Source organism: Ranitomeya variabilis, chromosome 1 (assembly GCF_051348905.1).
Source record: "Ranitomeya variabilis isolate aRanVar5 chromosome 1, aRanVar5.hap1, whole genome shotgun sequence".
NCBI lineage: Eukaryota > Metazoa > Chordata > Amphibia > Anura > Dendrobatidae > Ranitomeya > Ranitomeya variabilis.
The window spans coordinates 384861951-384878625 of NC_135232.1; the positions used below are offsets into that span (position 1 = coordinate 384861951).

The following is a 16675-nucleotide window of genomic DNA, read 5'->3' on the forward strand; positions in this document are numbered from 1 at the left end:
TAATAGTTATATTGTTTTTCACCTGTAGCTAAACTTTTTTTGTAATTATTTATTGGTCAGCTTTTGCAATGTTATGAATCTTTGTAGTATACTTACTTTGTTTATTTTTTGCTTCCATCTCTCTCAAACATGCTGAAAGTTCTGTTTTAACTGCATTGTTTATGCTCTTTTATAAGCTGCTTTGAACTGCTCGTCTAACAAGAATCATACTGAAACACTGGATACAAATACCCTTACTGTCTGAGCATGGTGGAAGGGAGCAGGTTTGTAAATAGTGTTTGGTATAGAAATAAGTATATTACAAAGATGTATAACTTTTCAAAAGCTGATCAATAGTTAAATTAAAAAAAAAGCTTAGCTTAGGGTTCCATTAAAGTATTATTGCCAGTTTAACTATTTACATGAGTATTTCAAGACACCTGAAACCTTGCAGGGTTACTCTAGTTTGGACAAGCTGACCACAGGATGTCCTATTGCTTAGAGACAAGGCAATAAGCTGCAATCCCTAAAACAACACCTCAGAGGATATAAAGCAATACATGATTCCCATTGAAATAAGTAGGCCATCAGTGATAAATCAAGGATATCCTAGTCTTTACTGTTACCATTTTAACCCCTAAGTGACGGAGCCAAATTCTAAAAATCTGACCAGTGTCACTTTATGTGGTAATAACTCTGGAACTCTTCAACAAATCCCAGTGATTTTGAGAAAGTTTTTTCGTGACACATTTTATTTTATGATAATGATAAATTTAGGTCAATATTTTTTGTGTTTATTTTTAAAAAATATCAAAAATTTGTGAAAAATGTAAAAAAATTAGCAATTTCAAACTTTTAATGATTATCCCTTTAATCCAGATAGTCATACCACAAAAAAGCATTAATAAATAACATTTCCCTCATGTCTGCTTTACATTAGCACCATTTATAAAATGTTATTTTAATTTGTTAGCGTTTTAGGAGGTTTAATAATGTAGCAGCAATTTTTCATTTTTTCATGGAAAGTTGCAAAATTTATTTTTTTAGGAACCTTTCCAAGTTTGAAGAGACTTTAGGGGTCCTATATATTGGTAAACCCCCAAAAGTTATACCACTTTAAAAACTGCACCTCCGAGTCCTGACATATTGAAAACTGCAGTCAGGTTGTTTATTAACCCTTCAGGTGCTTTTCAGGAATGAATGCAAAGTGGCATGACAGGAATGAAAATGTGTATTTTTACCACCTAAATGTCACTAACTTCTGAACAGGTTACAACAGCCGTCAGACTCTAAGGCGGCTATTTGGTCGTGAATTGCCATGGCAAACATCAGGACCACACAATCATCATCTGAGGGCACAAATTGGGATAAAGAGGAAGCCCCCGCACTCTGTTAACCATTTATATGATGTAGTCACTATTGACAGCAGCATCTAAGGGGTTAAACAGATTTTGAAGGTGCAAACACTCATCCTGGCTTATACAGCAAGTTGTCAGCTATAGTGTACAATCGGTAGATGCTGTATTGTCACCTGTGTGGGGAGGCTAATCTCTTATATCTCAGGTCAGTTAAAAGGCATATTGGCGGTCATTAAGGGGTTAAACTTCACAGCATTCATGCATTAGAACAAATTGACTACCACACAAACTGCATTTCTAACAGCTGGTAAAATACATTCTAGTCAGATCTAATATATGATACAATATTATATAGAAAATATGCTGTAAAAATAGTGCCTTAAAAAGAAATAACATCTTCATTAAAGAATATCTATCACTACTAGTCTGAGACTGCCATTTTTGGTTTCTTTTTAACAAAGGAGTCCTTTGCCCTTATACACTGTGACAGGGTCACTGGCACAGTGTATGAGGGGAGATATGTGTCACTGCGCATGTTGGCGTCATTGGTATGAAACCAGGATATTTTTTTCCTCCAGCACACTAATTGTTGGGAGAGTTAAAGAAAGCTACAGTACATACATGGGCTGGTTTATGTGAGCACTCAGAGTTGGAGGGAGGGTGCTCATCATATCTCATCCTGCAGAACCGACCTCGTCGTGTGTGTTAACAGGACCTGTCATGATGTCATGGTCAGGTGATCATCACATGGTCTGGGTTGTAAAGCCTGTCTGGAGAGTCAGTGGGTGTCTTGGGAATGGAGATTCTCCCATGTAGCTCCAAGGAGGAGCTGAGGACAGTGCGTGGTGCCTGCTGGTTGAAACCTGCAGAGAAAGGACTCTGTTGAACTTAGTTTGTTTTGTTTTTCCATTAAGCCAGGAAGGCTCTGCTTTTGTTTTCCGAACCCTGCCTTGGTGTATGCTGACTTTAAAAATACCTGCAGGTGTTTCCCTACCAAAGTGTTCCTGTGTCTACCTGAGGAAGCAGCTAAGCATGTCAACCCCTCACACATGGTGTTTTGAGAGTGGGCAGCGTTCCAGGAATACACATAGAGGCTGAAGACAACTGCATGTCCTAGGTAAAATCTGCCATCCAGCACAAGACGTCCGGCAGCATGGAGGAGCTTGTGAAACATCTCGCCCAGGTACAGCAGCAACACCAGCTTGCCAGTCAAAAACAGAATATTGCACAGCAGGAGATGAATAAGCTGTTAGCACTGTAGCTTCAACAACAGCAGCAGCGACAGCAGTAGGACATGATAACAATTCAAATGGAGCTCCTTGCAGAGATGATTCTTGTAAGGCCAGCTGTCTCCTCCCCATTTCCAGGTGATGATGTGTACGCCTGGAAAACAGTAAGATGAGCCATACAGGAAATGACCCCAGTGGATGATGTTGAAGCCTTTTCCACTGTGTTCGAGTGGAGTATGAGAAGCTACTGCCAGAGCAGTGGGCAGAGGTGCTGGCCCCCTATTTGACTGGTGACCCTCAAAAGGCATATTACGACTTGACCCTCTAGGATGCCAAGGAATCCGAAAAATTGAAAGCTGAAATTCTGGCATGCCTGGGAGTAATGATGTCTGTAAGGGCTCAGTGAGTCCACCGCTGGGCGTATACTCCCAAATGTTCTATCTGTTGCACCTGCTCCAAAAGTGATTGCAGCCTGAGACTTCCACACTGGCCCAGATGGTCGAGTGTGTGGTGATGGACAGTTTCCATCCCCTGGCCAATACAGACATGGGTTGCCCAGGGAAACCCCCAGAATGCAGACGTCTTGGTCGGCCTGGTGGAGAGATACCAGGTTGTGGAGAAATCCCCTGAGAAACCAGACGTCGTTACTTTCCTGTACTGGGATACCCAAAAGTGGGCAGACTCATCATGAAGGGTGGCTAGACTCACAACTGGGTGGCGTCCCAATCCTGCTGAGAGGTAACCTAAGGCTGTTATGAAGGATGTGGTCTGTAGGTGGTGTCACAATCCTGGACACGTAGCCACCAGGTGTCATATGTCACCTAAACCCATGGACTGCAGCCTAGGCTGGTGCTGCTCCTATTATGCCTATCCGGCCTGAAGTGTGGACTGTCAATCCAGAGAGGGTCCGCAGTCATGTGCCGTGTCCATCAATGGTATGATGGTTCTGGGACTGTTGGACTCTGAGAGTCTGGTGACCCTAATCAGCACTGCACTGCCCCACCAGTTAATCCCTAACAAGTTTGTGGGTGTCCGCTGCATACATAGAGATGCCAAGGACTACCCTGTAGCCAGAGTAACCATGGGAACAGACTGTGGTGATAAGTCCCATTAGGTTGGGGTAGTAAAAGACTTAATCCATCCGGTCATAATGAGACGGGATTTTTCTCTGTTTTGGAACTTGTGGCAAAAGGGGGCTGTACAGAGTGTCCAAGTTAAAAGCCAGGCCCCTCCGAAGGTCACTCCTTCAAAATTAAAGATGGAGGAGTTCCCCCTATGTGTCCTTGCTGGAAAGGAGGATGAGACGGCAACAGAGGAGCCCAGCTTCCCTGGTTTAGAGGTGCCTGAAGATAACTTTGGGACTTCTCAACTTCGAGACCTCATAATAAAGGGGGCATTTGAGAATGTGACTGCATATAATGGGGTTGCTCATGTGCTGGGGGCTGACACCGGGTTCCCTCAATTCACAGTCAATGGTGAGTTGTTGTATCGGGTGACCAAACTGAAGGGTGAAGAGTTAGTAGATTATCTGTTAGTTCCTGGACCCTACTGGCGGAGGGTTTTAGACATGGCCCATTCGCATGTTTTGGGGGGACATCTAGGAGTAGAGAAAACTCAGGAGAGAGTGCTACAAAGGTTCTATCAGCCAGGGTGTTACCAAGAGATCCTAAATTATTGTAGATCCTGCCCTACCTGTCAGATAACTGCTTCTAATTCTCACTTTCGAAACCCCTTAGTCCCGGGGCCTGTGATAGAAATCCCCTTTGAGAGGATTGCTATGGATCTGGAAGGTCCCCTTGCTAATTCTGTACACGGCCATCAGTACATCTTAGTGGTCATGGACTACACAACCCTGTACCCAGAAGCGGTGCTACTGAGGAACTCTTCGGCTAAGAGTTTCACCCAGGAGCTTGTCCACATCTTTGCCAGGACCAGTATGCCCAAGGAGATCTTGATGGACCAGGGTACACTGTTTTATGAGCAAAGTGATGTGGGAGCTGTGTAGAGCCCTCCAGATGACCAAGCTGTAAACCTCCATTTACCATCCGCCTACCGATGGCCTGGTGGAGTGCTTTAACAAGATCTTGAAGGCCATGCTCAAGAGAGTTGTGGAGAAGAACAGTTGAGACTGGAACTATCTGCTCATGTTCCTGCTCTTTTCTATCAGAGAATTTCCACAGGCCTCCACTGGCTTCTTGCCGTTGGAGCACTTATATGGCCGACAGCCAGGACATCGCCAAGGAAACCTGGGAAGCCGAGGTCACGCTGCACCGGAGTGTCATTGAGCATGTCACCCAGCTGCAGGAAAGGATGGCACATGTAATGTCTATCGTAAAGGAACACCTTCTCCAGGCACAGGAGGCCCAAGCGAGGGTTTACAACCGATCAGCGAGGCTAAGGCAATTCCAACCCGGGGACCGCATGCAAGTACTTATCCCTACGGTGGAGAGCAAATTTTTGGCCAAGTGGCAAGGCCCATATGAGATCATGGAAAAACTCAGGGACATGAATTACAAGGTACACAAGCCTGGTCGTAGGAAGCAAAAAGTTCTCAGAAACGAAAAGCACTGGACTCAGTCTCTAGCAAAGTTGAGCCCAATCTTCTGGGTTATTGGATTCCAGAATGCAAAGTGGCATCCCACAACCCTCTCGCAGTGAAAGAGCGAGATTTCAACTTTTTTTGCACCAACACAGCGTGGCTGCCTACTTTACTAAAACTGATATTGAACAGTTACATCATTAGAGATTCGTTAACAGCTCTTGGATTTTTTTCGCATTCTGCAGTATGTTATATTTTTGTTTGAATGCAAAACTACAACTCGTCTCTCAAAAACGTGCCCTCATATTGCCATGTCAAGAAAAAATAAAAATGGAATGGCTCTTGGAAGAAGAGAAGAAAAAAACAAAGGTTTTTATGTCTATCTATCAATCTATCTAATATCTATCTATTCCATATCTGTCTATCTATCTGTCTATCTATCTATCTATCTATCTATCTAATAATTAAAGAAAATTTGTCAGCACTACAAAAAAAAAAGCCAGGTGCAATAAAACTTGTTAAAGGGAACCTGTCACCTGCGCTATTCAGCTGATTACCGGTGGGCGCGGCCATCTTTCTGTGGCCGCGCGTGCGCAGATGGAGCGCTCTGCTGCCGGGGGCTTCAGGGAAATGGCCGCCGCGATCTCCATCTGCGCATGCGCGGAATCCTGCGGCCATTTTCCTGAAGCCCCGGGCAGCAGAGCGCTCCATCTGCGCACACGCGGCCACAGGAAAGATGGCCGCGCCCTCCGGTAAATGGCTGAATAGCGCAGATCGCGCTCTTTTTCATCACCTGGGCAGTGGATTCGCCTTTTGGACATGTGCACACCAACGTAATGATGAGCAGGATTCTGGGGGAGAAACAGCGCTGTCACCTAGCCCATAGGACCAGACCAGCGTGAGTGACAGCAGAAAACGGCGACTTTACAAAGGTATTTCAGCAGCATAGGTGGGTAATAAAGGCACACAAAGACACTAATGTAACGCCCAGCTCTGCCCCTATTTAACGCTATTTTTAGCTCATCTTCAAAAAACGGGGTGACAGGTTCCCTTTAAGGTGATGTCACTAATTTTCGGAGTGCTGCCTGTTTTTTTTCTGATTATCTATCTATCTATCTATCTATCTATCTATCTATCTATCTATCTATCTATCTATCTATCTATCCATCCATCCATCCAATGCTGCTCATAAAAATGTCCAATCTTCATAATTTCACACTGAGCTGTAGTGCTGGTATTATCTTTCATACTTACTATTACATACTTACTTTGAGCATCATGACTTTGTAAGCATAAAATTTTTTCCCCTTTCCTTTTCCTAGTGCACCTTCAAATTTTTCCACAAACTCCTGAGCTTCCCTACAAAATGTTAAAATGTAGATCTAAATACATCCGAAGCACAAATTATTCTTTTACTTAAAACGATAAATATATTAGTGTAAATAACACGTGTCATCAGTATGGATTATAACTGAGCCATGACAACGTGCCTCATCTGTTTTTAAATGAATCCGATTAAATCTTGATAGACCATTTTACTTGTAATAAGGGTTTATCTGTTTTTAGAGTGGTTAAAGAGGTTGTCCGGTCCAAATCGATAAGTCTACAGTCACTCTGTGTGACTGCAGACTTATGAATCCCCCCAGTGCATGCACTGTGTGCTGTGGGGATTCACCGGTTTCTGAGTCGGGACCGGAGGGAATGTATGCATTATACATACTCCTGACCAGAGCCCATCCAGTGAGCGTGGCCTTGCTCCATGTAAATGTATGGAGTGAGGCCGCACCCTCTAGTCAGTGCTCCAATCTCTTCCCAGAGGGAACATGCAGTTCACTCTCCAGTGTCGGTGTTCGCTTGCAGATGCTCTGTTAGGCCGGTGTCCCACTTGCAACAGCAATGGGAGACTCTTGCCTCAATACCCGGCACTGCCACCGGCATTCGGGACCGGAGTGTGCGGCTGCATGTATTTCTACACAGCTGAACGCTCTGGTACGAACCGCTGATGGTAGTGCCGGGTATTGAGGTGAGAGACTAGCGCGCGAGTTTCTCGCATTGCAGTTGGACACCGGCCTTAGGCATTAACTATGTGAATCTTTTCACTTTTCCATCTCCTTACATCTGCATGGCTGAAAGGCAGTGACTCACAGAAGAAATAAAGTTAATTTTATCCTGAGTACCGCACTCTCAGTACAACGGCCGGGCACCATCATGATATTATTAACCTGCAGATTAACTTTCAGGAAGTAGCGTAGCTACTGGGGGGGCAGAGGAGGCCGTCGCCCCGGGCCCCATCACATGAAGGGGCCCTCCAGGAGTCACTGCCACTTACTTAGTGAGGCAGAGCACAGCACAGGAGGAGAGCAGTATAATGCCTGCTTCTGCCTGATGGAGACTCTGTACGCTGGTAGCACAGTGGCCAGTTGCAGTCTTGCTCCTGCAGTGCATGGTGCTGTATGACCTGATGATGGAGCTTCTCCCAGATTGCAGGTTTTTTTCACTCTGTGCACACTCAGATTGTGTCAGGTACTGTACACTGGGTTCTAGTGCCCACATTTCATTTCACTCAGACACATCCTGGTCCTGCCTTATTGCCTGTAAACTTCATCAGTAAGTGGGGATGGAATTTATTAGGTTTACTAAATTCAGGTATGTCACTGTGGGGGGAATGTGAGAGGATGGGGGTATTGTGAGGGCTGAAGTGGGGGAAAAGGAGCAGGGCACTGGGGGTGAATGTGAGACCATGAGGGTATTGTGAGGGGTGAAGTAGGGGAGGAGGGGCAGGGCCCTGGGGTGAATGTGAGACCATGGGGGTATTGTGGGGGAGGGAGTACAGGGCACAGAGGGTGAATGTGAGACGAAGGGGGTATTATGGGAGCTGAAGTGGAGATGGGTGGGGGGGACAGGGCTCTGGTGGACTAATTATTTAACTGTTTTGCTATGAGATTATATGCACTCCATCACATGTAACAGTTGCTGTCTGGCAGGCTGGAGATGAGGAGGTTGGTGGCATTTTATTCTAACCAGCTAGCTTTTTTAACAGTATTAGTATAACAAGTCCCCATATAGTAACCGTGAGCTGCATCACATTTAAAGCACCACTTCAGCATTTTGTTTTGCTATTTCACAGCTGGAGTGGTGCTTAAAATACAAGTTCCCGACCCACTGTCTGATACTCACCTTCTGGATTTTTCATCTGTTTTCGCTGCCGCTCCGTTCCATCTCCTGTAGTTTGTGACCTGCCGGCTGCTCCAGTGTTTTATGAAGCGGCACGGAGGTTACTAATCAATGTAAGTCTATGATAACCTCTTCCTGGCCTTTTTCTGGCTCTTATAGACTTGCATTGAGAGCTTGTGTTGTAGCTTTTAACTTCTGGCTTCTGGCTTCAGAAGCTGTGCTCACAAGATGGAGACATAGGACTGGAGTTGTGCCAAAAAATGGTGAATACGCCAAAGGATGCATATATGACCGGGGCAGGGTACTTGAACTTAAAGCACCACTCCAGCGGTGAAAAAAACCCTGCTGGAGTGGTGTTTAATAGCTTAACAATAAGTAATTTATTATATAACATTTATAAAGGCTTGGAATAAATGTCTGCACTTTATGTGACTGCAGACTGCCAAATGATGACATGGAGAGCCTGCTGTCATGAGCCCCCAATATCACTGGCATTATCAGGTGGTCATGTGACCATGTTTGCTATGTGCATGTGTCAACTTGAAAGGTTTATCTTCTCTCAATAGAAGAGAATTGAGAGAAGCCGAAAGAATTGTCACATGACCGCCTGCTCGAATCTGTGATACTGGGGCCACTGTTAGGGTACCGTCACACAGTGCCATTTTGATCGCTACGACGGCACGATCCGTGACGTCGCAGCGATCGTATGATTATCGCTCCAGCGTCGTAGACTGCGGTCACACGTTGCAATCACGGCGCTGGAGCGATGCCGAAGTCCCCGGGTAACCAGGGTAAACATCGGGTTACTAAGCGCAGGGCCGCGCTTAGTAACCCGATGTTTACCCTGGTTACTAGCGTAAACGTAAAAAAAACAAACAGTACATACTTACATTCTGGTGTCTGTCCCCCGGCGTTCTGCTTCTCTCCACTGTGTAAGCGCCATAGCCGGCAAGCACAGCGGTGACGTCACCGCGTCACCACTGTGCTCGCTTTCCGGCTGGCAGGCGCTCACAGTGCAGAGAAGCTGAGACGCCGGAGGACAGACACCGGAATGTGAGTATGTACTGTTTGGTTTTTTTACGTTTACGCTGGTAACCACGGTAAACATCGGGTTACTAAGCGCGGCCCTGCGCTTAGTTACCCGATGTTTACCCTGGTTACAAGCGAACACATCGCTGGATCGCTGTCACACACAACGATCCAGCGATGTCAGCGGGTGATCAAGCGACGAAAGAAAGTTCCAAACGATCTGCTACGACGTACGATTCTCAGCAGGATCCCTGATCGCTGCTGCGTGTCAGACACTGCGATATCGTATGGATATTGCTGGAACGTCACGGATCGTACGGTCGTAGCGATCAAAGTGTGACTGTGTGACGGTACCCTTACTGTACATGGGGGGACTCAGGGGACATTATTAAATGGTAAGTGGGGACTTAAAAAGCATTATTGTTTACAGGGGCACCAGTAGCGCAGCTACCGGGTAGTAGAGGGTGCTGAGCCGGCTGTCAGGCAGTGTCGGGGAGTAGTTACAGCTGCCGCTCTCTATACACAAAGAGGTGACTGAAACTGTGCCAGCGCCACCCCTATGACTGGAAGAGCGTGGCTGCCAGGAGGAATAAATTAATTTCCTCTCAACAGAGGGGCTCTCAGTGCGGTCCACGCACTGTGTTACAACACTATTAACTATTATACTGTATTTTGGGGGAGTAGTGGGGATATCATTCTATGTATTGGAGAACTGGGTATGTACGGGAGCTGTGGGCCCATCATACTGTGTATAATGGAGCTGTGATCCCACCATACTGTGTATTGGGGAACTGTGAAGGCATTATAATATGCATAGGGGAGCTGTTGGTTCATTATATATAGAGGAGATCTGGGGGGCATTATACTTTCTATAGTGGAGCTCTGTCAGCATTATACTGTGTAGACAGGAGCTGTGAGCTCATCATACTGTGCATAGGGGAGCAGGGGAACATCAAATGGTGTATAGAGGAGCTGTGGAATCATCATACTGTGTAGAGGGGAGCTGTGGGATCATCATACTGTGTAGAGGTGAGTCGTGGGCCCACAATACTGTGTATAGGGGGGCTGTGGGCCTATCGTACTGTGTAGAGGGGAGCATTGGGGACATCATACAATGTATAGGGAAGCTGTGGGATCATCATTCTGTGTACAGGTTAACTGTGGGCCCACAATATTGTGTATAGGCGAGCTGTGGGCCTATCGTACTATGTATAGTGGAGCAATGGGGACATCATACAATGTATAGAGGAGCTGTGGGATCATCATACTGTGTAGTGGTGAGTTGTGGGCCCACAATACTGTGTATAGGGGAGCTGTGGGCCTATCATACTGTGTATAGGGGAGCTGTGGGCTCATCAAACTGTGTATATGGGAGCATTGGGGACATCATATAATGTATAGGTGAGCTGTGGGCCCATCAGGCTGTGTATAGGGGGCATTGGGGACATTATACAATGTATAGGGGAGCTGTGGGATCATCATACTCTGTAGAGGTGAGCTGTTGGCCCCCAATACTGTGTATAGGGGAGATGTGGGCCTATCATACTGTGTATAGGAGAGCTGTGGGCTCATCATACTATGTATAGGGGAGCATTGGGGACATCATACAATGTATAGGGGAGTTGTGGGATCATCATACTGTGTATAGGGGAGCTATGGGCCCATCATACTGTGTATAGAGGAGGGAGGGGGGGAGCTGTGGGGGACCTATCATACTGTGTAAAGGGGAGCTGTAGGCTCATCATACTGTGCATAGGGGAGCACTGCGGACATCATATAGTGTTAAAACACAGTTATACCACCAATATAGGGAGTACAATATATATCCTCATCAGTATTCAAAATCCACCTATTCCTGGTATGCTGTGTAAGTGAGTGACTACCGCCACCTAGTGGAAACTAACAACCCAGACACCACTATATGGATCACCAGAAAAGCACCAAGACAAGGAGGTGTATAAGTATATTACTTTATTCGATACACATTATAGTAACTCCATACATATTGTATAATAAAATCAATTTTAAAATCAATTAGAATCTATAGAACACAGGACAAAATAATAATAGCATATAATACACCGGCCACTTCCACATGAGCAATCCCAAATCCTCACGGTATATATGTGAAAAGTTATAATGAATAAAAGTGCAAACGTGATAAAAATTCAACCTCAAAAAGGATAATAGAAAATCCTAGTAAATACTATATAGATCTCAAAGTGCAAATGTGCTAAAAAGTATATTAAGTGCAGATGGCTTGCAAAAGTGCAAAGTGCTCCGGCATTGCATTCAGCCGGTTCAAACCCACACACAGTGAAACAATATTGCGGAGGGGATATCGCAGGTAAATACCTATAGGTGGCCGTGTCCTGTGTAAACGCACCCCAACGCGCGTTTCGGATTCCTTCCTTCGTCAGGGGGTCCTATAGTGGTCCAAACTAATCCATTTTATATGTGTTGCATATTTCCCATCCCTTCACACCTGGCTACGCCGGCGCATGCGCAGTCAGGAGGACCCGGAAGTCCGAGATCCCGCCCCACGTGACCGGACGCACAGGACAGCGTCCCGACGTTACCAAGGTCACTGGAGCGCAAGATCCCGAGCCCCAGGCCACAGACAGCGCATGCGCACCACCAGGAGGAAGTATAGGAGGTAACATCCCAAAAAATCCCGCGGGGATTGGATTTTCTAAGTGGTACATGTAAATAATGAATGCGAATTACTCAGGCAGCGGTAGAGAATAACTATTCTCAGTAATGCATGTAATAAATAAATGCGGATCACTCAGGCCAGCGATAGTACAAGTCTCCTATATAATAAAGAAATTAAAGGGCCATCTATTATCCACCTAAGTGGACCATCTCCGCAAGAAATTTACAACCTATAATACTTCCACCCTATTACAAATAAATATAAATAAGATTTAAACAGCTATTCATAATATAAATATACACACATAAACAGTTAATCAAGAACAGATCATAAAAGAACATTAGTTTCACTACTTTTATAACCTCACAGATGGTAAATTTTAGATACTCAAATCATTCATCACTTCTTTTGTATAATTTATTTCATTTCATTTTCTTTTCAGCGTCCACATCACCGCCAAGCGCATCCTCCATCAGAATATCCCCGTCCACCCCGGGAACTGGTATGTATGAAACTAAAATGAGTAAATAAAGTTAGATTTAATTATTATAAATAAAATCAGACCACCTACATAAATAAAATTATAAAAATATTAAAATTAAAAATATTAAAAATATTAAAAAGAGTTATTAAAGAGGTTTCTAACATTTATCCAGAAATAAAATTTATGGATAAATAGCTAATGGGAATAAAAACATTTTTTTATTACATTATAAAAAAGGGGCAAAGCTTATATTTTCATTAAGGCCCCTTGGTGAGACAGTATCTAGTGCCCATATCCATTTCGTTTCCATTTTGGCCAATGGTATGGTGACTGGTCCACCACGTTCACCTATTTTGACTGTATCAATGCCAATTACCTTCAATCCCATAGGATCACTATTATGAAACAGTTTGAAGTGCTTAGGGATGGTTTTCAGGATTGAAATATCCTGCACTTCTTTTGCGGCTTCTATCCCAAGCACATGTTCCCGGACCCTTACCTTGAGTTGCCTGGTGGTCATGCCCACATATATGAGGAAACATGGACATGTGGCATAGTAGACTACTGCTTTAGTTGTACACGTTATATTGCTTTTAATTTTAAAACTCTTAGTGCCATTTGAGCTGCAGAAATTATGCTCCCTCGCTATATTTGGGCATGCCACACATTTTCCACATGGGCGGCAACCCAAGGTAGGTCTACATCTATCCAAGAAAGAGGGAAGAACCGGGTTGTGCGTATAATGGCTTTCTACTAAATGATCCCTAAGATTTTTGGACCTCCTGTATGTTATACTTGGTCTCTCACCTATGTATTTACATAGTACAGGATCCGTTTTTAAAATTCCCCAAAATTTGTTCAATTGGAGCCTCACCATATCACTTTGTCCATGATATTGCGTTATATATCGGACAATTTGATTTGTCTTGCCTGGCTTGTTTCCATAAAGTGCTTGGTGCCTGGAAATATTTTTTGCCCGATTGTATCCCTTCTTTACCGATCGGCGGCTATATCCCCTTTCAAGAAATCTTTTTTTAAGTTCAGAGGCCTGTTCTTCAAATTCAGTGTCCTCCGAACATATTTTTCGTAACATCAAGAATTGACCTATGGGGATGGAGTTAATCATAGTAGGGGGGTGTGACGATGTAGCGTGCAACAATGAATTAACCGCTGTGGTTTATCCATAAATTTTATTTCTGGATAAATGTTAGAAACCTCTTTAATAACTCTTTTTAATATTTTTAATATTTTTAATTTTAATATTTTTATAATTTTATTTATGTAGGTGGTCTGATTTTATTTATAATAATTAAATCTAACTTTATTTACTCATTTTAGTTTCATACATACCTGTTCCCGGGGTGGACGGGGATATTCTGATGGAGGATGCGCTTGGCGGTGATGTGGACGCTGAAAAGAAAATGAAATGAAATAAATTATACAAAAGAAGTGATGAATGATTTGAGTATCTAAAATTTACCATCTGTGAGGTTATAAAAGTAGTGAAACTAATGTTCTTTTATGATCTGTTCTTGATTAACTGTTTATGTGTGTATATTTATATTATGAATAGCTGTTTAAATCTTATTTATATTTATTTGTAATAGGGTGGAAGTATTATAGGTTGTAAATTTCTTGCGGAGATGGTCCACTTAGGTGGATAATAGATGGCCCTTTAATTTCTTTATTATATAGGAGACTTGTACTATCGCTGGCCTGAGTGATCCGCATTTATTTATTACATGCATTACTGAGAATAGTTATTCTCTACCGCTGCCTGAGTAATTCGCATTCATTATTTACATGTACCACTTAGAAAATCCAATCCCCGCGGGATTTTTTGGGATGTTACCTCCTATACTTCCTCCTGGTGGTGCGCATGCGCTGTCTGTGGCCTGGGGCTCGGGATCTTGCGCTCCAGTGACCTTGGTAACGTCGGGACGCTGTCCTGTGCGTCCGGTCACGTGGGGCGGGATCTCGGACTTCCGGGTCCTCCTGACTGCGCATGCGCCGGCGTAGCCAGGTGTGAAGGGATGGGAAATATGCAACACATATAAAATGGATTAGTTTGGACCACTATAGGACCCCCTGACGAAGGAAGGAATCCGAAACGCGCGTTGGGGTGCGTTTACACAGGACACGGCCACCTATAGGTATTTACCTGCGATATCCCCTCCGCAATATTGTTTCACTGTGTGTGGGTTTGAACCGGCTGAATGCAATGCCGGAGCACTTTGCACTTTTGCAAGCCATCTGCACTTAATATACTTTTTAGCACATTTGCACTTTGAGATATATATAGTATTTACTAGGATTTTCTATTATCCTTTTTGAGGTTGAATTTTTATCACGTTTGCACTTTTATTCATTATAACTTTTCACATATATACCGTGAGGATTTGGGATTGCTCATGTGGAAGTGGCCGGTGTATTATATGCTATTATTATTTTGTCCTGTGTTCTATAGATTCTAATTGATTTTAAAATTGATTTTATTATACAATATGTATGGAGTTACTATAATGTGTATCGAATAAAGTAATATACTTATACACCTCCTTGTCTTGGTGCTTTTCTGGTGATCCATATAGTGGTGTCTGGGTTGTTAGTGGACATCATATAGTGTATAGGGAAGTTGTTGGATTATCATACTGTGTATAGGGGAGATGTGGGGGCATTAAACTGTGTATAGAGAAGCTGTGGGCCAACATACTGTTTATAGTGGAGCTGTACATGGAGGAACTTAGAAGACATTATTAATTGTTAAGTGGGCATTTAAGCATTATTGTTATAGGGACTCAGAGTATTGTGACCATCAAAGTTGCATATGGGGAATTATTACTTTCTAGGGACAAAATGTGGAGGGCACTAGCACAGGGCATTAATATTTACTAGGGCGCAAATTTACTATCTAGAAAGCAAAAAGGAGTCATTATTACTAAGTAAGGAGCACAGTAATGGCATTATTACTATATGGGGCGGTAAGAGGAGCCGTTATTGTACCACACAATAGGTGCAGTAAAAGGGAAACATACAGCAGTGGCTCATTATTGGGGTATCATCAGGATGAGGAGTTTGTGCAGGTTGGGAATAGATGGAGATGGGGCTGGAAATGAGAGAAGTCTGAAGTGTCTGTGCTGTATTATCTGCAGATGAGTCCTGGCTGGAGAAGTTGTCATGTCGGTCTGGGCAAGAGGGAGAAGACCGCAAAAATGAACAACTTCATAAGAAAGACCATCAGCTGTAAGTCACAATCTGTAACTATACTGTAATCTTACATGGCCACCATATGGTGGTAATATCAGTACTCGCTTTTGTATATAGATTTATTTTCAATAACAACGTGATCACCTGCTGAGGTTTACCTATACCAACAATTAGGGGGCGCCACTGTATCTGTAATCATGGTTACCTGGTTAGGGGCCCACTCAGATATTTTGCCCCTCCTGAGCTAAAACCTTAGCTACGCCTCTGCTTGCAGAGTAATAGCATTATCCGACATGACATGATCCCTTTAATGTACAATATAGATTAACCCTTATAAGGGAATTCTTACTTGAGGACTTCCAACTTTTGTTTCATCTTCCAAGGTTTGTTCCTTATAGTGGCAATTAGTTTCTTTTTTTCTTCCACAGCTAGTTTTAGCTTGTCCAGTTCCTCTTCTGTTATTTCATCTTCTTCATCAGACCTACATAACAATACCAAAAATTATTCTGAGATGAATTGGAGGAAAAGAAAAAGCTTTTAAGGCTTTACTACTTTCATTAACAAATTTGCACACTAGGAATATTAGCATGATCATTCTAATTATTGTAGAGATGGGAAAATCATTCAATGCTAAGCAAATCTGCCTCAAATTTTTAGTAATTTGCTGAACTTGTTGAAATTTAACATTTTGCGATTCAATTACCTAAAGTAGCCGCAGCTATTTTACACATAGCATATGATTTCATTAGCCAGAGAAGGCTCAGGTATGTTAACTCGTTGCGGAAAGGTGTGAGGATTTTTCCACACTGATTTTGGTAAATCCGCACTGTGGATTTACTGCGGAATTACTGTGGATTTACCGCAGTTTTTCCGTGTTTTTTGTGTGGATTTCATCTGCGGTTTTACACCTGTGGATTCCTATTATGGAGCAGGTGTAAACCGCTGCGGAATCCGCACAAAGAATTGACATGCTGCGGAATAAACAACGCAGCGTTTCCGCGCTGTTTTTTCCGCAGCATG

General features: G+C 43.5%; 1 protein-coding gene across 1 annotated transcript in view; it reads right to left on the reverse strand.

Moving 5' to 3' along the window:
- LOC143794044 (transmembrane channel-like protein 1) overlaps nt 1-16675 on the reverse strand; it is a 256399-nt gene that overhangs the window by 195895 nt on the left and 43829 nt on the right. Inside the window, exons 4-5 of the mRNA XM_077280943.1 lie at nt 16005-16136; nt 6374-6464 (exon numbers count right to left, since the gene is read on the reverse strand). Coding sequence (XP_077137058.1) covers nt 6374-6464; nt 16005-16136 — 223 coding nt within the window. The remainder of the gene's footprint in view (nt 1-6373; nt 6465-16004; nt 16137-16675) is intronic.